We start from the raw sequence: 20492 nt of genomic DNA on the forward strand, positions 1-20492 counted from the left end.
GAGTGGGTAGAGGTCAGATCACAAAAGACCTTGTTAGCCAACCCAAGGAGGAGAGGAGGGGGTTTTGGAATCAGCTCTGTGACTTCAGGCAAATTATCTCACCTTCAAACTCAGTTTCCTCTTCTGTAAAAAATGGTGTTAATGACTAGACCCTGTGGGGAAGTTGGTGAGAATTCAGAGGGAACAGCTGTGAAGTGCTGAGATAGACAGCCTCTGAAAGGGTGGATGATCATCACGGTATCCTAGCGCCTGGGATGGCATTAAAGACTTAAATGCAGGAATGGATGGATGGATGGATGGATGGATGGATGGATTGGTGGCTGGATGGATGGTGGGTAGATGGATGAATGGATGGATGGGTAGATGGATAGATCAGTGGGTGGATGGACGGATGGATGGATGGGTGGCTGGGTGGGTGGATGGTTGTCCTCCAGAGATTCAGGATTAATTCCAGTTGTGGCTTAAGAGGGGGGTTTGGGGCCCTAGGGTAGGTCAAAAAGGAGGGTGTGGAATGGGGCCTGACTGGGGTTGAGAAGGTGTTAGGTTTGTTGTCTGGTCTTTGGGACCAAAGGATGGTCCCCCTAGTTTGATGTTTCATAAACTTCTGCCATCTGTCCACCTGTCTCCAGTCTTTCTGTGCCTCTGTTTGTATCCTACTTATTTTTCTGTCTATCTTTTCTCTTCTGCTCTCTCTGTGTCTCCCCTCCACCCTCTCTGAGTCTCTCTTACTTTGTCTGTTTCTCTTAGTCCTCTTCCCTTTCCTTCTTGCTTTGCCCACTGCCCTTTCAGGTCTGGGCAGCAGGGTCTCAGGGCTTTCATGAGCCTTATGTCCACAGTGCGTGGGAGCCCAGACTGGAGGCAGACCCCCTCAAAGGACAGCTCTAGCTCCCTCCGTCCGGCAGAGGGCGGGGGTTGGGGGTGGGTTGGGTGTGTCTCTGGGCTTTTCCTAGGACTCCCCCATCTGTTTTAACAGTGGTGCCAGGAAAGGTAAAGACTTGAGGGGTTGGGAGTTGGACAGTGATGGAGAGGGGTTTTTGGGGAGGCCTCCCTGGTGCCCTGAATCCCTTGCCCCTAAGGAGGGACACCTGGGGGCGCCTGGGTGGCTCAGTGGGTTAGGCCGCTGCCTTCGGCTCAGGTCATGATCTCAGGGTCCTGGGATCGAGTCCCGCATCGGGCTCTCTGCTTGGCGGGGAGCCTGCTTCCCTCTCTCTCTCTCTCTCTGCCTGCCTCTCCATCTACTTGTGATTTCTCTCTGTCAAATAAATAAATAAAATCTTTAAAAAAAAAAAAAAAAAAAAAGGAGGGACACCTGGGGAGATGGTCTCTCCTCTCCCCCTGACTGGGCTACCTTTTCACCCAGGTTGGTGGATGACCGCTGTGTGGTGGAGCCCGCGGCGGGGGACCTGGACAACCCACCTAAGAAGTTCCGAGGTAAGACCCCCACCTCCACACCAGCCTTCCTCCCAGGCTGCAGAGTCCTGGACCAGGGACAGAACCCATTTGATCCCTTCCAGTGCCCATGGGCTGGGTCAGATGAGGCACTGCCTGGCAGTCCTCACACTACTGTAGTCAGTGGGAACCCCCCCATTGGCTTCCACTGCCATCTTGGCACAGATGGCCTCTGCCTTCATTTTCTGGAGGCTGCCTCCACTCTGAGGAGCACACCCACTTTTGGCTGGGAGCCTTTCGCCCCCACAACTCCCCACCAGCCACAAGGCCTTCTCTGTCTGCACGATGGGGCATTTTCGGAGGGAGCAGGGGAGGGAGAATTTTCTCAGGCTTTGGGAGGTCCCGGGGGTCGGGGGGAGAGCTCTTCCATGTGCTCCCATAAGGGTGGTATGGGGATTGGAACCCGTGATCCCTGTCCCACTGTGTCCCCAGGCCCAGGCCGTGGATGACTCCAGCCCTAGGAGAGTTGGTGGAGCCCCGGCCTGGCTCTGCCCCTCAGCCCCACCCTGCAGGCACAGGGGCGCCCAGGGAATTAAATGCTCTCCCGCTGTCACTGTGCCCAGCTGAGGCAAGGTGTTATTGTTGTGATGCCCTGCAAAGCCGAGACAGACAATCAGACAGATCCCGGGTGTGGTGGGCAGGGTGGGAGCAGGCAGGAACATGCCAGGCAGCTGCCGCCTTGTCTGCCCACGGGGCTGCTCCTCTGGGGAGAGATTAGCCGGGATTGTCCTTGAGGGGGGATGCTGGGAGGGAAGCGGGGTTTAAGATAATCCTGTGGCATCCCCAGCCTTCGTCGGTCTGCCGGGGCCTTGTCTATCCATGGGAGGCTGGAGGAGATGGAGGGGGGCCCCCCAGCCCGCAGAGGGGCCCCACACCTGTTGTTCTGCTTCTGTCATGGGCTCTGCTTGGGGGTCTTAGGTCGGGCCTTGCCCCTGGACTTCCCTCCCTTACCACCGTGGACCCCTCAGCCCTGCCATCGGGCCCTGCTGCCTCTCTCACCTCCATTCTGGTTGTTTTGTTCACTGTTTTCTGTGTGGTGTCTGCCACAGAGTGGGGGTCTGCTACACAGCTGAGGAATAAAGGCAGGCATCGGCCCCTCCTCAGGCTTCCTCCCGCCCCTGCTGCCTCTCTCAGGCCTGGCTCCTCTAGTTCCATTGATGTGACCTGTCCCAGAGTCCCTCAGTCAGACCCAGCCTCCAAGGCATTGGGCCCAGGCTTTAGGGGTTTCAGGGCACTCGTGCGGGCCTCCCGCTTGTTGGCCCAGGTCTGATTGCTCTCCGGGTCCTGAAGGTGGAGACAGTGCATGGGCCTCTCCTGGAGCCCGAAGTAGGAGAGCTTTGAGGCTCCTGAGGGAGGGGCCTCCCTGCGCCCAGCCAACTCAGAGAGCTTCCAGCCTGCTCCCTGCCCTTCTGCCCCAGGTCCTGGCCTGTGGTGTCTGGGGGAGGCAGGCAGGGGCCCCTCTGAACTTCCTGGGGCCCTATTTAGACCTGAGAAGAGCCGGCCTTCTGGGCCAGGATGAGGTCTCTGTGCAGCCCAGGGGTTGGTGGGTACAGCCGGAGTATTAGAATTTGGGACAAAGAGACATGGCCTCCAACTTCTTCATTTTGAGGCAGAGGAGAAAAAGAAAAGCAGAGTTTGGCCTCTTGCCTGGGAGTCCCAGTTCTCTCCTGTAAATACCCTGGCACCGGAAGGAGGTCCCGGCAAGGGCACGGCGGCCGTGGGAGGCATGTCAGAAGTGGGCTAGAAGTTATCAGGGATGGCTGTGTCCTAAGGGCCCCCGAGTGCTGTCCTGCCATCCTTGGGTGGGCCCAGCTATTGCTGCGAACCCTGGTCTCTCCCTCTCTCCCCCTGCAGCTTGGTTGTTCTCACCCGCTGGCGCTGGAGACCCCCAGGCTGAGCTGGCAAAGCCCGGGGACGCTCCCAGCCAACCTATAAGCCCCTGATTGGCTTCTCGTTTGTGGTTTCAGCTCTAGCCATCCTCTAAGGCCATTCCAAGCCCCGACATGTTCTGGGAATTCTTTCCAGAGTGTGCAGGGCCTGGGGAGGCCCAGGCTACTGGTTCCCCAATGCGTGGGATAACCCAGTTCAGCCCACCATCTCTAACCTCTGCTTCACCATAGGAATCTTGGGGTTATGGCTGCTCTGAGTTATGAGCTGCTGGTCAGGCCCTGAAGTCTGGGCATGTTCCCTCCCATGAGCCCTTTTTCTATTTCCTCTTCCATGCGGAGCCCGGGGAAATGCAGTGAAGGGCTTGGACAGCTTTCGCCTCCTAGTCAACCTTACTCCCAGCTACAGCGACCCCAGGAGTGTATGCAGGGGCCAGACTGGTGTGGGGGAGGGACAGTGCCGGGGAAGGAGGCCAGTCAGGAGGCTGGGTGCCCTCACCTCCCCCAAGCCTGTGCTTCTGCTCTATCTGCCCCACTTTCCGAGCCCCGTTTATGTATTTATTTTTTTGTTATGATTAAGACATATTTTAACTCTACACAGAAGTAAAGAGAGCTCTGTCAAAATCCTTTTTGCCATGTTCATTTCAAACCTTGTCATTTTTTTAAAAAGATTTTATTTATTTCCCTTAGTGAGAGATAGAGAGCCCGCAGGTGCAGGCACGGGGAGGAGCGGGGCGGGGGGGAGAGGGAGAGGGACACCATCTCCAGCTGACCCTGCGCTGAGCCCAGAGCCTGATGTGGGGCTCAGTCCCACATCCCACCACCCTGAGATCATGACCTGAGACAAAACCAATAGTCCGATGCTCAACTGACCAAGTCACCCAGGCGCCCCCAGACCCTGTCTTTTTTAAAGGCTCTTATGCCTGTAGCGAAAGCCCTCTGGGTCTTCTCCCTGATCCTTTTCCTCTCCCTCCCTCTCCAGAGGCAAATCCTCATCAGAAATTTGTGTATATTTCAGGAGCCTTTTCTTATACTTTTGCTATTAATCCACAGGGCTATACTCACGAGTGATACAGGGTATTATTTCCTGTTTTTATAACCCCGTATATTAAAATCTTTCTGCACATTTTTCATTCTGCATCGTTTGTGAGATTTCTGCACATTGACACATGTGGGTCTAGTTCATCTCGTCGACTGCTATACAATATTCCATTGGGTGAATAAGCAGCAAGCCTTTTATCGGTTCTCCTGCTGATGGCCACTTAGGCCATCTCCAGCTTCTGGCCGTTGCTGGCCATGCTGTGGTGAGTGGTCCCATCCACGTCCTTGGGCTCCGGGCAAGAGTTTCCTGGGTGTGTTCCCAGGGAGGGAGAGTCCTGCTGCGAAGAAGCTCTTCTGAGCCTTCCCATGGGGCTGTGCGTGCTCACCCTCCACAGACTGTGGGTGTGTCCCCCCCCCACCGCTTCCACCTGCATTCTTGCCACACTTGGGTCTATCCCACTTAAATATCTTCCAGCCTGCTGGGTGTGAAATGGCATCTCACTGTGGTTTTAATTTGCATTCCTCTGAGGACTAGTGAGATGGAACATCTTTTCTATGTTTATTGGCCCCTTAAAATTTTGTTCTCCTCACCCCCCCAACCCTGTTTTATAAAAGTAATGCAAATACAGACTCGAGGTTCAAGGTGAAAGCCGTGGTGTCCCACCTCACACTCTCGGACCTTCTGTCCCCCCTTCCTGGGGGCAACCATATAGAAAAACAGACTGGGTAATTTATTCATATGATTAAAATATCAAAACATTGTACAGATAGGGGGACAGGGTCTGCTCCCACCTGCCTGGTCCCCCCACTCCCCTCCTCTATGATCATCCCTTCAGGAGACCACTTTCCTGAGCTCCTTATGCATCCTCCAGTGTTTGCAAATACAAACATATATTTGGAGTCCCTCCTCCTTGTCTTACACAAAGGTAGCATTCTCTATATATTCTTCTGTTTTTTGTTTTGTTTTGACTTTATAAATCTTACTACAGATCCTACTGGAGACCTTTTCATATTAGCATATAGAGATCTTGAACTCTGTTTTGTTTTTGTTTTTTTCATTTAGACACTATTTCTGTTCTGTGTCCTGGACAACTGTGTGAAAATAGTGTTTCTATAACTTAGCTGCTTTGAAACATTTAGGAAATATTTATTTATCTTTAAACTGTGGTAAAGATCTCTAACACAGAGTTTCCCATGTTTTTTTTTTTTTTTTTTTAAGATTTTATTTATTTATTTGACAGAGAGAGATCACAAGTAGGCAGAGAGGCAGGCAGAGAGAGAGAGGAGGAAGCAGGCTCCCTGCTGAGCAGAGAGCCCGATGAGGGACTCGATCCCAGGACCCTGAGATCATGACCTGAGCCGAAGGCAGCGGCTTAAGCCACTGAGCCACCCAGGCGCTCCCAGAGTTTCCCATCTTTAACCATTTTTAGGTGTATGGTTCGGGGCATTAAGCACATTGTCACCGATAGGCAGCCACCGGCACCATCCGCCGTGGAACTTTCGTCTTCCTACAACACTGAAACTCTAAACCCATTGAATAGTTACCACCGCAGCCCCACTCTCCAACCACCATGCTACTTTCACCTCGAACAATTTGACTGTTCTAAGTACCCACACGAGTGCAGTCATCCAGTATTTGTCCTTTTGTGACTGGCTTCTCTCACTTAGCATAATGGCCTCAAGGTTTACTCACATGTAGCACCTGTGGGAATTTCTGACCTCTCCCTCTTACGGCTGCAGAACATTCCATTATTTGGATCGGTTGGAATGTATTTAACCAGTCCCCTCTGATGGACACTTGAGCTCTTCCTAATCTCCATCTTTCCAGACAGTGCTGCAGTGAAGACCCTTGTCCCTTGACATTTTGAACAAACACAGGTTTGCTCCCGGAAGGTTAGACCAGCTGCTGGGGAAGGTTAGACCAGCTGCGAGGTTGCCCCAGGGAGCCGGTGGGGGGGGGGTCAATGTCATAGGAGAAGGTGGTCCCTTCAAGCTCTTCATTGTTTGTTCTGTTTGCTCCCAGGTCTCACCCTGTGTTGCTTATTCCAGGAGAATTCAGCTCCCCTGGGCCACTCTTCCGCTTCCTCTGCCCTGTCCTGAGGGCAGCCTATCTCGGGGGCAGCCTGTCTCGATTCTCTGTTGTCACCTGCTATAAACGCCGGGGAGAGGGGCATGGTTCCACCTTGGTTTCCCCAGCAGGCCAGCAGCCCCTGCACTGCCCCACGCCCCTTCCCTCTGCTGCCAGACGCACATTCAGTTTTACATCAAGACCAAATAACCTTGCCTTCTCTTCTGGAACCACAATGAAGTCTTTTATGTTTTGTTCAGTAGGTAGAGTCTAAATGTTGAAAATAATTAGAAGCAGATGTTTACACGATTTACGACAGAGCTTGGACATTACTGTGGCTGTAGAATTTTATTCCTGTGCTGCGTTCTCACCTCCAGTCCTGGGCACTGGTGTTTTTCAATCTTGATGGAGCGGCAGAACTATTTAGGGTTCAGGGTGCCTTTATATAAGCATATCACCTGCCCGCCCCCCCCACCTCGCCTGGCCTTGCTCCAGCCTGCCGAATTGATGCAGAACCTAGGAGTTTGTATTTTTTTTTTTTAAAGATTGAATTAATTAATTTATTTTAAGGAGACAAGGGGTTGGGGAGGGGGACAGGGAGAGGGAGAGGGCATCTCAAGCAGATCCCCCTGCCCCTGCTGAGCATGGAGCCTCACCGGGGGCTCCATCTCACGACCCTGAGATCATGACCTGAGCCAACTGAGCCACTCTGGTGCCCCAGGACTTTGTGTTTTTTATAGCTCCCCAGTGGCAGTGGCTTTTTGAACTGTTAGGAACTTTAGTTTCAGGGAATGTCGCTAGACTTTGTTTACTACGTGAATATCCTCTTGTCTGCCGCCCCACAGGCTCTGGACCCCCTTAGCCATGAGTGCATGTCCCCCAACACACACCGTCCTGACTGTTGGAAACCTCCCCGGACCCATACTTTTCTCTTGGCCTTTGCTGCTGCTGTTCCTGTGTGAGCCCGGTCTCTTGGTCACCTTCCATCTTTCTTCCTCCCATCCTGCCCTCCTGCCCTGGGGTTTGGGGAGAAGAAAGTTTCCAGCCCCTTCTGGGGTTCTGACAGTGCTGCCGTTAGGCCAACAGCCCCGTAAAAGCCTGGACGTGTGCCACAGATATTGGAGAGGACTCAAGTCATTTATTCATTCAACAAGCATTTCCCGACATGCACTATGGACCAGGATCTAAGGGATGATCTGTGTGAGAGAGAAAAAGTAAAGTTTGACAAGTGCTAGGGAGTCCATTTCCCAGACAAAGACAGAAGAGTCAGGAGCCTGGAGAGATCACGTCTGGTTTCCTTCCCCCTCCTGGGACACTCCAGAACAGTGATTCATTCAGACAAGGGCTCTGACCCATTTGTGGCTGTGCGAAGTCCCTTTAGGGGGGCTCCCCCATCCTTTAAAGACCTGGACACAATGGAATCCGAATGCATCATGATAGTAGGGGTCGTTCCTGTTTCATTCATTCTTCCTTCAGCTCCTTCCTTCTTGGTAAATGCGTTTGATGATTTTTATTTATTTATTTATTTATAAAGATTTTATTTATTTATTTGACAGACAGAGATCACAAGTAGGCAGAGAGAGAGAGGAGGAAGCAGGCTCCCTGCTGAGCAGAGAGCCCAATGCGGAACTTGATCCCAGGATCCTGAGATCATGACCTGGGCTGAAAGTAGAGGCTTAACTCCCTGAGCCACCCAGGTGCCCCTTCGATGAGTATTAAATGTGGTTGTTGAAGCTTTCTCATTTATAGAGATTCCATTTGGTTCTTTTTCAGTCTGAGATGTTACTCTTTACAGTTTCCTCTTCTCTGCGGGGATCCTCGGGCTTTCGTGGATTTAAGCAGAGTAGGCATATCTGTTCTACTGACATCTGTGTCTGGAGTCTCTTCGAGTCTGTTTCTACTGTCTGTTTAGTGGGTTGGTTCTCTCTCACAACAGCTAGTTCTCGAGAGCTCCTGGCTGGCTTTGACTGTATGCTGGCCATTGCATCTGAAGAATTTGCTACAAGTGGTTATAGACCAGGAGGGAGGTACCTTCCTCCAGAGGGGGTTTACATATCCTATTACCAGACTCCTGGGACTCCGTCTGTCCAAGGCTGCCTGAGGCCAGGATCAGATTTGGGGTTTCCTGAACCATCCAGGGGATTCCAACAGGGTTCTAGTTCCTGGAAGGATCTGTTCTGTTTCGGGTTCAGCCTTCACTTGGGAGTGTAACCCTTTGGGGTCCCAGCTTATTGAGTGGGGTGTCTCCTGTTAGACTCCTACCTTCCATGGGCCTGGGCTTGGATTTCTGCACCCCACCCCCTTCCCCTGATGAAGCCACCCACATAAAAAGCCTCTTTTCTGGAATCAGTGACTATTCTCAGGGTGAAAACTTGGGTGTCTCTATAGCTTTCTAACTTCCCTTTGATCCTCTTCTCGGGCCCAATAATTCTTCGCTCGTTTGTCAGCTCTTTCAGAAGTCTTAAAATAATACCCATTTGAAAAATCCGGTTGTGTTAGTTGTTTTCTGGTTGGATTGGTCCAAAAGATATTATAACCATGGTTCTCAGCCCCGTCAGAGCCTGCCCCGCTTACCAGGGGCGGAAGCCCCTCATGTTGTTTCATGAAATGGTGATCCAAAAATATCTTTCCTCGAGGAGTCAGTTCAGAAAAGCTTGAGAACCTCTGCTCTAGGGTGACCTGGGGCCACCTCTCTCTTTCCTTCTGTTCTCCTTTCTGGATTGGGAGTGGTGGGGTAAGGGGGAAGAGTGGAGGTGTAGGGAGACCAGAGAGTTCATGATCGCCAAGGCCTGTGGGCTCCAGGCTCACTCAGGTTCAGGGTCCTGGCCTGGCCCCTCCCGTCCCAGCTCGCCAGACCCAAAGTGACTGGCTGCTATCACTTCACTGCCCCCTCCACGTGGTGCCCTCTGGTCCTTCCCTCCACTTGCAGTGCCCTTATCTTTTCCTCTTTTCTCGGCTATAAATTCAGGTCCCATCTCATCCGCATGAAAGAGTCGTTTCTAGATTCATGCGTTCATCTGGCAGGTATTTGTTGAGCCCCAGGCTAGGCGCTGGCGACAAGGTGATGAGCTCCATGTGGCCCTGCCCACCTGCAGATTAGCCTGTCAGAACCAGAGCATGCTTTGATATTCTTAAGTAGAATTCAAAAGTAATACAACAGATGTATATCTATATTTATATCATATAAAATGGGGGGGGGCGGGGCCAGGGTCTGAGGGAGCCTGGAGCTGGCGGGGGTCAGGGAACGAGGCCAATATAATGTCCTAAGTGTGAGCAAAAAGAGACGTAAAAGGAAAGCGATTTCTAATGAAGTAATAGGCGCTTTAGAAGTCAATGTCGGGCACAACTAGAAGGCCCAAGGACGCAGTCAGAGCTTGCCTGTGAATCATGACTAGGGCAGCCACAAATGCAAGCATCTGGCATGGCCAGGAGTGATGCATTCTCTGAAACAGCCAAAAAAAAAAAACAAACAAAAAAAACCACTCCTGGTAAAGTTTGAACAACACAAAGGACAACACAGATTCCCTCAGCTTATATCTGAGTTGCATTCTTGAAAAATTCACTGATTGCTGAAACCAGGCAAAAAATCCTTTGTGTTTTTGTGTGCCACTCTGGACCCAGAGCACTGCCCGCAGCAGTCCACCCACAAGTGTGTGGCAGAATGTTCTTGGCAGGAGTTGTGCTGGACGATCTTTTTTTTTTTTTTTTAAAGATTTTATTTATTTATTTGACAGACAGAGATCACAAGTAGGCAGAGAGGCAGGCAGAGAGAGAGGAGGAAGCAGGCTCCCTGCTGAGCAGAGAGCCCGATGAGGGACTCGATCCCAGGACCCTGAGATCATGACCTGAGCCGAAGGAAGCGGCTTAACCCACTGAGCCACCCAGGCGCCCCTGTGCTGGACGATCTTTATGGTGCTGATGTCCAGCATCCCTGCCCTGCCCACTAAATGCAAGCTGTTACCTCTCTTGGGACCACCTCCTCCCCCCACTTTGCCAGACAATCCCTGGCTTGGGTCACTGCTCTGACTTTGGCTGGGAACTGGTGGCTTCTAACAAGGCAGTGAGATCGGTGTGGTAAGCTGGGGGTCTGGGGAGCCCTGAGAGCTCCAGCCCAGCCTGAAGAAGCAGGAAGACTTCTTGGAGGAGGTGACACCTGAGCTGCTTCTTGAGGGCTAAGCAGATCCTTGTAAAGACCTACTCTGTCCAACAAACTGAGTGCTTGTTTCTAGAAGCAGTGCCCGCTCCTGCTGGTGGTATCAAGGTGGACCAGGCAGGGCAGGCCTTGGTGACTCTACCCACTTATAGAACTGCTGTTTCCCCCTCTCCCTTTAAGGAAGTTCTGTCTTCTCTGAACTTCGATTCGCTCAGTCTCTCTTCCGGATGGCACCAGGGGGCTGCGTGTTAATGGACTAGTTAGAAAATCCAGTTTTGCTGCTGCTTCTGCTGCTGCTTCTTTTTAAATATTTATTTGAGACAGAGAGAGAGAGGGCACAAGTGGGGAGGAGGGTCAGAGGGAGAGGAAGAAGCAGACTCCTCGCTGAGCAGAGAGCCCAATGCGGGGCTCAATCCCTGGACCCTGAAATCATGACCTGAGCTGAAGGCAGGCGCTTCACTGACTGAGCCACCCAGGAGCACCCAGTTTTGCTTTTTAGTTTTTGGGGGTTGGATGACCAGCCTTGACTACAGTGGGCACCTAGCCTTCCTTTGGAGGGCAGATGAAAAGGACTTGAAGGAGGGACGCTCCAACACAGCCATCCCAGCTCCTGGGCGCCATGCCGCTGGAGCCTATGCAGTCATGGAGGCCCAGCCTGTAGTATGAGAGCATCTTAGAGGCCAGTCCCTTGTCCAGGCTGTGATTCCCTCCTGTGACAGGGAACCCACTGCCTGGGAGTGTAACCCATGCCACTGGCAACCCAGCCCAGCCACTGAGCCATCACTTGACCCTGACCCATAATCCTCCATCCCCTCCTGCCACACTTCAGAATAGGATTTTCCAACTCCTGCTTCTTTCAGATGAGTAGAAACATTGGCTCCCTCTCTGGAGTTTGGGCTTGCGAAAATCAAAGGTGTTTTGTCTGCTTTCCAAAATAAAAATCGGAACAGTGAACATGTTCATGGAGTTTTGAGTGGCTTGGTCTTAGGTCTAGTTCCCTGGAAGCAGAGCCTATGGAGGAGGGGTCTCAGGAGGAGAAAGTGAGGGAGCCTTCCTCATTTAGGGCCAGGGAAGTCCCAGACAAGGATGTGGTTCCAGGGCGATACTGCAGGGAGCTGGGGAATGACCAGACCCCCACACAGGTCACCTCCAGAGGCCCGATGATTCTGTGTCAGCAGCTCACAGTGAGCTGCTCTTGAGGGCGGGGGTCGGGGATGGCATGGGATATAACTTCCCAGGCATCTGTGGGCAAGATGGCAGTGAGTCAGAGAAGGATGTAGGTATTAGCTGTCAGCCACCAATGTCCACAAAAGTGGGCACAGAATGGGCATGGGGTCGGGACTCAAGGGCCTCTGATAAATCCGCCACAGGGAGGAGGGCATGTGTCTGCCTCCCAAGTGAGATCCTGCCCTCGCGCCTTCTCCACGTTCTTTGGGGTTCTTCCAACCACTACCTCTCTGCCCTAGTGGGGCAGGAGGGTGGGGAGGGATGGGTAGAGCGGAGGTGGGATTTGGGGGCCAGGTAGCAGGCCGAGCCCTGCATGAACTGATCTCCCCCTGCCCTTGCCTGCCCTCCCACAGACTGCCTCTTCAAGGTGTGTCCCATGAACCGCTACTCAGCCCAGAAGCAGTACTGGAAGGCCAAGCAGACCAAGCAGGACAAGGAGAAGATCGCCGACGTGGTGTTGCTCCAGAAGTTGCAGGTGGGTTTGCGCGCAGCAGAGCGCCTGTGCGCCTCAGGGAGCTGGGCACACGTGGATGTCAGGGGTTGGATGTTGTTCATCAGAGACAAAGGGGCCCGGTGGCTGAGTCCAGAAGCCCAGCATGCAAGAGAGTGGTATGCGTGGGTGCGAATGCGGTGAAAGAGGGGAAGTAGCGTGCCTTCCCAGTGATCCACTCGTCTGTATGACCCTTTGTGCCAGTTAGAAGGAGGTGCTCCTTCCTTCAGGCTGGCGTGGCCCTCTGCCCAGGACATATGGGTCAGTGAGTGAAAGGTGGACTAGATTTCAGCTCCCACCCAGCCCTTCAGCTGGACAGCGTGGTGCAGTGAACAACCTGTACAGCTGTACGGGAAGTTACCATTAGTTCCTGGTGATAGTGGCTCCAGGGAACCTGACTTGACAACCAGTCTTAACCACCTCCCTCATTTTATCGATTTGGATCCTGGGGCCCTTAGAGGGGGCTGGGCTGTCTATGCTCAACCAGAGACTTTGTGGTAGGCCCCAAATGGCTCCCAGGTCTCTGACCCACCTTGGGCTCGTTGGACACATGGACAGTGCACCATGGAAGGGTTTGGTGGTTGCTCATGGGTCTCTTGGGGGCAGTGGCTCAGTGGACATCCTAGGTAGTGCTCTCTGGACAGACTCTCAGGGCCCCTAGCCCAGTCCCCATGAAAAAGCGAATAGGAGGCTTTGGCTGTGGTCAGCAGCTTCGAAGCCTGTTTCTGAGGTCCTCCCTCAGGCCTGGTGTGCCCCTCACTGTCATGGAGACTTGCTTCTCTGTGGGCCCCTTCCCTGAGGAGGTGGAAATGAAATGGGGAAGGATGGGCCTCACCCCACAGCTATGAACTGGGCTGGAAAGAGGGGGTTCAGGGGTGGGCTGCCAGAGCTCTGTCATAAATATCTCATCTTTCTTCCTGGGTTGGGTGCTGTCACCGGCATCCTTCCTGCGGCTGAACTGGGGATCTGGCCTGGGTATAGGGCATTTCCATGTGCATGTGCATGCACGCAGACACACACACACACACGCATGCACACACGCACGCATGCACACACACAGTCATGTCGTCACACACTGTAGGTTTGTGGGAAGTCACATGGTACACGGCCAGTTTCCCTCACAGCCACCCTTGCCCCCGCCTCAGTCATGAGGCCTAGAGAGTGGGGCTGAGGAGAAGCAAGGCACAGAGGGGCCAGTGCTTTCAGGGAAAGCTGATGGAGGAGACAGAGCCCTGTCTCCAGAAACCCCCAATCTGATGGAGGAGATAGAGTCAGTCTATCCTTAGGCAGCTTCCTGGTTAAAGTGAGAGAAGTGCCTAAAAAGGGTCCTAGTGGGAAGCCAACCAAATCCTGAGGGCCACTGGGGTTGGATCTGTCAGAGCTGGATGTGGCCCAATAGTGGGGGCTTCCAGGAGGCAGTGGCTAGGAGCACATACAGTTTTGGGAGGGAGGGTCACGGAGGAGAGGGGTGGAGGAGGAGGAGAAGAAGGAGGAGGAAGGAGCACTAGGCGCATCTGTCAGGGTTAGGGCTGGGGCAGGTGTCCCATGTTGGGGGCATCAGGACTCTGCTAAGATGGGGGCAGTGAGGTACAGCTTAGGTTGTCCGAGAGCATAGGGAGCTCCCGGGCCTGTTGGCCGGTACCCTCCAGAGGAGGTGGGGGGAGGGGGCAGGGGATCAGGATTCAGTTCCCCTGGGCTTCCTGCTGTCTGACTTCAGGCTGCCCCTCCACACTCTGAGGATCAGTCCCTTCTCAATAGAGGGAGGGAATGGGCCAGATTGTCTCTGGGGGGTCACTCTAGGTACAGTGCCAGGAGCTGTGCATGTGTGTGTTTGTGTTTATGTGCATCCGTGCACACATGTGTGTGCAGGTCGGGGATGTGGCCCCGCAGGAGCAGGCTTCTGAGCCTGCTGTCCACCTTTGCATGTGTCCAAGCAGCATGCGGCCCAGATGGAGCAGAAGCAGAACGACACAGAGAACAAGAAAGTGCATGGGGACGTGGTGAAGTACGGCAGCGTGATCCAGGTGAGACCGCATTGCCCCCTGGAGACACTGGGCTGGTGATGACATGCCCTGGGGTGGCTGGTGGCTGACATGCCCTGGGGTGGCTGGTGGCTGACATGCCCTGGGGCGGCGGCGGGGAGTGCTGTGTCCCCAGCGGGTGGCCCCGGCACTGTCTCGGAGACTGCATATCGTGCCTCCTACCGCCTGGCCTGAGGAACTGTGCCCATGCGTGGCTTCTGTGCTCACCGGTCACCAGTGCAAATGCTGGAATCTGAGTTCCAGTCTTGGCTCTGGGAACTCGGGGGCAAGTTCCTTAACTTTCCAGTGCCTCTGTTTCCCCATCTGTAAAATCAGGCCGGTGATAGCGCTTCCCTTTTGGTCGTTGTAAGATTACATGAGCAAACACACAGAGAGTGTTTAGAAATGCTGGCTTCTTTTGTGATCACCCAGGTGCTGGACGGGGGGCGTGTGTTCGTGTGCGTGGCTGCATGTCTCTCAGTTTGGGTGTTTACGTCTGTGTATCTGACACTGTATGTGTGTCCAGCTGTGACCAATGTCCACTGGGTCCTAAGAGCCCCCCTCCCTGCGGGGCTGGCCTCCTGGGGCCCAGCACCCTCACTTGCACCCCGCCTGCCCTCCAGCTCCTGCATATGAAGAGCAACAAGTACCTGACCGTGAATAAGCGGCTGCCGGCGCTGCTGGAGAAGAACGCCATGCGCGTGACGCTGGATGCGACAGGCAATGAGGGCTCCTGGCTCTTCATCCAGCCCTTCTGGAAGCTGCGGAGCAATGGGGACAATGTAAGGACCGGCCAGGGCTGGAGGGGCCCAGTGGGAGATGCAGGCCACAGCTCCAGAGGGGCTTCTATGGGGCCTCCGATGGGGGGACTGGGGGAGGTTGTGCCCATTTCTCAGAGGGACAGACTGAGATCAGAGAGATGCCCTTCCCACCTGCCCCCTGTTGCTCCTGTGCCCATAGGTAGTGGTGGGGGACAAGGTGATCCTGAACCCTGTCAATGCCGGGCAGCCCCTGCATGCCAGCAGTTACGAGCTCAGTGACAACGTGGGCTGCAAGGAGGTGAGCGCTCGGGGGGCGGGGGGGGCCCTGAGGGCATAGACATCCCCTCCTCACCCTGCTCTCGGCCTCCAGTCCTGCCTTGGCCTCCTGCCGCTCCTCTGCCCCATTCTCCACCCTCCAGGCCAGCAGCCCCAGGGCAGCTGGGCTGGGACCTCAGGGTGGGGGGTGGACCCTGGCTGAGAGATAGCACTTGCTCCTTGTGCTCTGACGGGAGCTGGGCTGGTCCGCCCCCAACCCCCTCACCTCGGGCCTTTCTGCACCCCAGCCTCTACCTTCTGGGGATCCACCTGGTGTCAGTCAGCGTTCTCTCTGCCCTTCCTCAGGTCAACTCCGTGAACTGCAACACCAGCTGGAAGATCAACCTGTTCATGCAGTTCCGAGACCACCTGGAGGAGGTGTTGAAAGGGGTAAGAACTGCCGCCCCCCACCTCCCTCACCCCCGTTGCCACCTGCCGGGGCCCCCTTCCCCTACCTCCCCCTGCCCAGCTCTGCTCCTCGTCTGAGTCTCCTCCTCTGTGTGCCCCCTTCTCAGGCTCTGCACCCTCTTCAGCCTTCCTCCACCCCGCAGCACCCCAAACCCCGCTCCCCCAAGCTGGACCACCCCTTCTCTGTCTCTGGACTCAGAGCCTCCCTCTGCATCCTTTCTGGGTCCCTGCTAGCCTCCGTTTTTTTCTCTTGCTAAGGGTGTGCCAGAGGACTAGGGGTCCCCATCCCCTCACCATGGGGCCCAGATCCTTTGAGCACCCTATCCCCTCCCCAACGCTGGCTCTGTGGAGCCAGGCTAGGCACCCTGCCCTTTGCCCTGTGCCCTCTTAGGCAAGGGCCTGAGGTTGCTGAGTCAGGACCTGTGCCCTGGTTCCAGACCCGCTAGCATGGGTGCTGGGGCATAGGGGTTGGCAGGCGCCGAGGGGCTCAGCACCCCCCCTCCCCCCTCTACCCATGCTCTGTCCAAATAACTTTCTTTTTTATTTTTTAAAAAGATTTTTATTTAAAGATTTTTTATTTGCGAGAGAGAGGAGCAAGAGAGGGGGAGGGTCAGAAGGAGAAGCAGACTCCCTGCTGAGCAGAGAGCCCCATGTGGGACTCAATCCCAGGACTCTAGGATCATGACCTGAGCCCAAGGCAGTCGCCTAACCACCTGAGCCACCCAGGCACCCCCAAAGGCCTTTCTCTCCCTCCCTTAAGCCTGTACATCATCCACATATCAACCAAGCCTCAGCCTGTGCGCCACCTCTTCCCAGAAGCCTTCTCTGATAACACATTCCTGCCCCCAAATCTGTGTGTGGCCTTTAGACAGTGAAGCATCACTGGGCTGAACCCCAGGGTTTCGGTGAACCGGTCACGGCTTGGATGTTGGAGGTCAGGCAGCCTAGTTCACAGAGCCCATCCCGTTTTTGGCTCTTGCCCTATACCGTGTGCATACAGAAGTCCTGACGTTCTGCCAAAGTAACGGGTTTAATCTGTGTATCTTCACCCGCTCGCTCCCTGGCGCGTTCACGCGCAGAGCTAGGTGCTGGGTAGGGAAGCCAGAGAATGTCATTAGGGACAGGAACAGGGGTGGCAGCCATGCCCTGAGAGCCTGCCGGTTGCAGGCCCGTTGCCAGAGGAAGTGTGGTGGAAAGGTGAGGGTTCCGAAGCTGCACCACAGGTTCACCACGAGCTGTGTGACCCTTGGCAGGACACTTACTTACCTTCTCTGCCTGAGTCTTTCCACCTGTAAAATGGGGATAATGATATAGGTACCCAGGCAGTTTGGGTGAGGATGGGGTGAGGAAGTCCCTGTAAAGGGCTCACACGGCAGCCGGCATGTGGGAAATGGGCAGGGTTACTTCATCATACAAATCATGGCCCTCACAATTTCTGCAAGGAGGTCCTAATATCCCCATTTTGCACGAGAGGAAACCGAGGCTCAGAGATCTTAAGGGATTTATCCAAGGTCACACAGCTTGGAAAGTAGAACCAGGGTCCAGACTTGATCTCTGTGTCCAGAGCTCTGGAGATGAATAGGCCACAGTCTCTGCACTCCAGCTGTTTCAGGCCCACGGGAGCAGAAGAAATGGGCAAGAATTACCCATATTCACCTAGGGGGGTGCAGCTGTGGGTCTGGGGGAACCCCAGGAGGTGATATCCCTCCAGCCTTAATAGAGAGGGTGACTCGAGATTGGCCCTTAGAGGTCAGGTGGGGTCCCCAGAGATACAAATCAGGGAAGGAGACAGTCAATGGTGGGCTTGACATAGGAAGCTGGGAAAGCTTCTGGATAGGAGCATGCCCTGCCCTGGAGGGTCTCAATCTGGGGTCTGGGCAGAGTGCCTGGCTGAGGGTCCGGCCCCTGGCCCTAGCCACCCTCCAGGGGGGCTCGGCCCGTGTTCGGCCCTTTGCTTGCTGGCTCTGCAAGGAGCACAAGGGCCGTGCCAGCTACGCCCACATCTGAGGTGGGGTGGGGAAGGGGGGGCTGGCCCCCAGGGAAGTCCTGGTTCAACCTGAGCCCATGGCCCATGGCTGCAGGGAGATGTGGTGCGACTGTTCCACGCGGAGCAGGAGAAGTTCCTGACGTGCGACGAGTACAAGGGCAAGCTGCAGGTGTTTCTGCGTACCACACTGCGTCAGTCTGCCACCTCGGCCACCAGCTCCAATGCCCTCTGGGAAGTGGAGGTCAGAGCTTGCCTCTTACCCAGGACCCAGCCCTCCTCGCTAGCCGTGGGGCCCGCCCCTTTTCCCCCCAACACCCTGGAGGGTAGGACATGTAGAGCCCGGTGTGGGGGTCCGGGTGCCACTTACCCAGAGCTCTCCAGGCCTCCCTGGGGTCTGAGTACCCCTCCCTGGCCACCAGTCTCTCTTCCTTGCCTCACCCCTGTGCCCCCCCAAGGTGGTCCACCACGACCCCTGCCGTGGAGGAGCTGGCCACTGGAACGGCCTGTACCGCTTCAAGCACCTGGCCACGGGCAACTACTTGGCTGCCGAGGTGAGCGGGGTGGGAGAGGGCGCCTGGGAGCTCAGGCTGTGTGGGCACATGGGCGCATGTGAGCCTGGAAGTCGGGCTCACGTCTGCACACATGGACACACGTGTCTTTGGACCCTGGCTTAGCCGCACCCTTGGATTTAACAAATACTATCAAATAAGTGCTTGATGCAAATAAGTCCGTTGAATATTACTGTGCCTCTGTTCTGTGTCAGGAGCTCCTTTGGGCATTGGGGAGTCACCAGCAAGCCAGGTTCCCACCCCTCATATGACTTACAGTCCACATGTATGTCTGTCCATAATATGCAGGCTTGTGCATACTGGGGCGTTTGCATGTGTGTGTTTGTATGTGTGTGTTCTCATCTGTGGGTCCATGAAAAGGGCGAGAAGGGCAGGGCCTGGGAGCTCTCATTAGTGGCTTCCTCAGGAGTGATTTGGGCTTTAGCACTGGGGTGGGCATCTCCAGGAGGGTGAGGGACCGTCTGCCCCAACATAGGGCCCTATGTGGACCTTGTTTTGGGGTGGGGGTCATGTGAGCATAGCTCCATATCCAGTAGCTGTGCCCATCCTTTTTGTCTGTCCAGGAGAACCCCAGCTACAAGGGTGAGGCCTGTGATCCCAAGGCAGCAGGAATGGTGAGGAGCAGGGCTCCAGGGCCCGCCGTGGGGAGGGACCGTGGGGGTTAGCCAGGAAATCCTGGGAGGTGAGCTGGAGGGAGAAGGCCTCTTGGGTGGGATCCCAGATGGTTTGGGGGGGACCTGAGAGCAGGGAGGGGCTTCTGTCTGAGCTGGGGTCCTCATCCCAGGGTGCCCAGAGTCGTGTAGGTCGCCGGAACGCTGGAGAGAAGATCAAGTACCGCCTGGTGGCTGTGCCCCATGGCAATGACATCGCCTCCCTCTTTGAGCTGGACCCCACTACGCTGCAGAAAACTGACTCCTTTGTGCCCCGGTGAGTAGGTGCCGTGAGCCTGGGGGCTGACAGGGGTGCCCAGGCTGTGCCGTCCTGTCCCTGGGCTCCCTGCATCCCATGCTCCTCTGTCCTCCTGAGCTCTGGCCTCAGGACCTGCCTGTCCTGCCCCTCTGGGGACCAAGCTCTCAGAGCGGTAGGCAACTATCCTTTACTTAACGCATGTCGTGTGCCCGGCCCTGGGTTCTGGTCACACGCGGTGCTGCCTTGTGCTGGCTGCTTCATCAAAATGCCTTCTCTCCGGTGTTCTTCATCAGCCACCTGCCCCCCTCGCGCTCTGCACATTCAAGCACAGGCTGCACAAGTTTGTCCACGGGGTGGGAGGGAGGGGGGGGACCGGGATCCCCAATCTTTAAGGCCCCCCAACCCTAGATGCTAGGACATAATGTCAAGAAACTCCCCAGGTGTCAGTCAGGCTTTGGCATTTACTAGGTGTCTGACCTCAGGCCCTTTGCCCTGACTGCCTGATCTGACAGTGGGCGTATCAAGTGTACCCAAAACAGGGCTGACGGGAGATGTAATGGCATCCCTCACTGTAGGCCCACCAGCCCTCACCTGAAGCTCTTGGGGCCAGGTGCGTTTTGAGATTCAGATTGTTTTTCATTTCAGAAAGGTAATTACATTTTGTAATCAGACAAGAATGTTTCTGCTCTGAGACGCACGCATCTTGCCGTGAAGTGGGATAAATATCTAAGTAGTCTCATTTGTCCAAATGAATCTTGGTTTCAAGTTTACAAACAAGCTCCAGCTTTTGGAACGCTCTGGGTTTGGGGCTGCAGGCGAGGCATATGCGGAGGAGCAGCACAGGGCCTGGGGCCATTTGCTGGCCACTCTTCTCTGGCTTGGGCTTCTCCTGGGAGGGGACCGGTCTCCCTTGTCCCATGGCCCCATGGAGTCATGTGGAGATGTGGCACCCTTGTGGGGCGAGGCGGGCTGCTGGGATTCACTCTGAGGCCTGCCCCCGGCCCCACCTCCAGGAACTCCTATGTCCGGCTGCGGCACCTCTGCACCAACACGTGGATCCAGAGCACTAACGTGCCCATTGACATTGAGGAGGAGCGGCCCATTCGGCTCATGGTGCGAGCCGCCCGGGGTTGCGGGGCTGGGGCTGGGGCTGGGAGACCAAGGCAGGGTCCTTGGCTTGTCCCTCGGTGCCCAGCTGACATCTCTCC

The 20492-nt window shown here is 55.0% G+C and overlaps 1 protein-coding gene across 3 annotated transcripts in view; it reads left to right on the top strand.

Annotated features, from left to right (window-relative positions):
- Positions 1 to 20492, top strand: part of ITPR3 (inositol 1,4,5-trisphosphate receptor type 3) — a 66822-nt gene that overhangs the window by 14914 nt on the left and 31416 nt on the right. For 2 of the 3 annotated variants that reach the window (XM_045074718.1, XM_045074716.1), the window contains exons 2-12: positions 1361 to 1431; positions 12178 to 12299; positions 14252 to 14338; positions 14959 to 15117; positions 15296 to 15394; positions 15718 to 15801; positions 17901 to 18047; positions 18262 to 18357; positions 18939 to 18989; positions 19160 to 19302; positions 20298 to 20397. In XM_045074718.1, coding sequence (XP_044930653.1) covers positions 1361 to 1431; positions 12178 to 12299; positions 14252 to 14338; positions 14959 to 15117; positions 15296 to 15394; positions 15718 to 15801; positions 17901 to 18047; positions 18262 to 18357; positions 18939 to 18989; positions 19160 to 19302; positions 20298 to 20397 — 1159 coding nt within the window. The remainder of the gene's footprint in view (positions 1 to 1360; positions 1432 to 12177; positions 12300 to 14251; positions 14339 to 14958; positions 15118 to 15295; positions 15395 to 15717; positions 15802 to 17900; positions 18048 to 18261; positions 18358 to 18938; positions 18990 to 19159; positions 19303 to 20297; positions 20398 to 20492) is intronic. The other variant, XM_045074717.1, reaches the window with a different exon arrangement.

This window comes from Mustela putorius, unplaced genomic scaffold (genome assembly GCF_011764305.1).
Source record: "Mustela putorius furo isolate JIRA1106 unplaced genomic scaffold, ASM1176430v1.1 tig00000135_pilon_pilon_pilon, whole genome shotgun sequence".
NCBI lineage: Eukaryota > Metazoa > Chordata > Mammalia > Carnivora > Mustelidae > Mustela > Mustela putorius.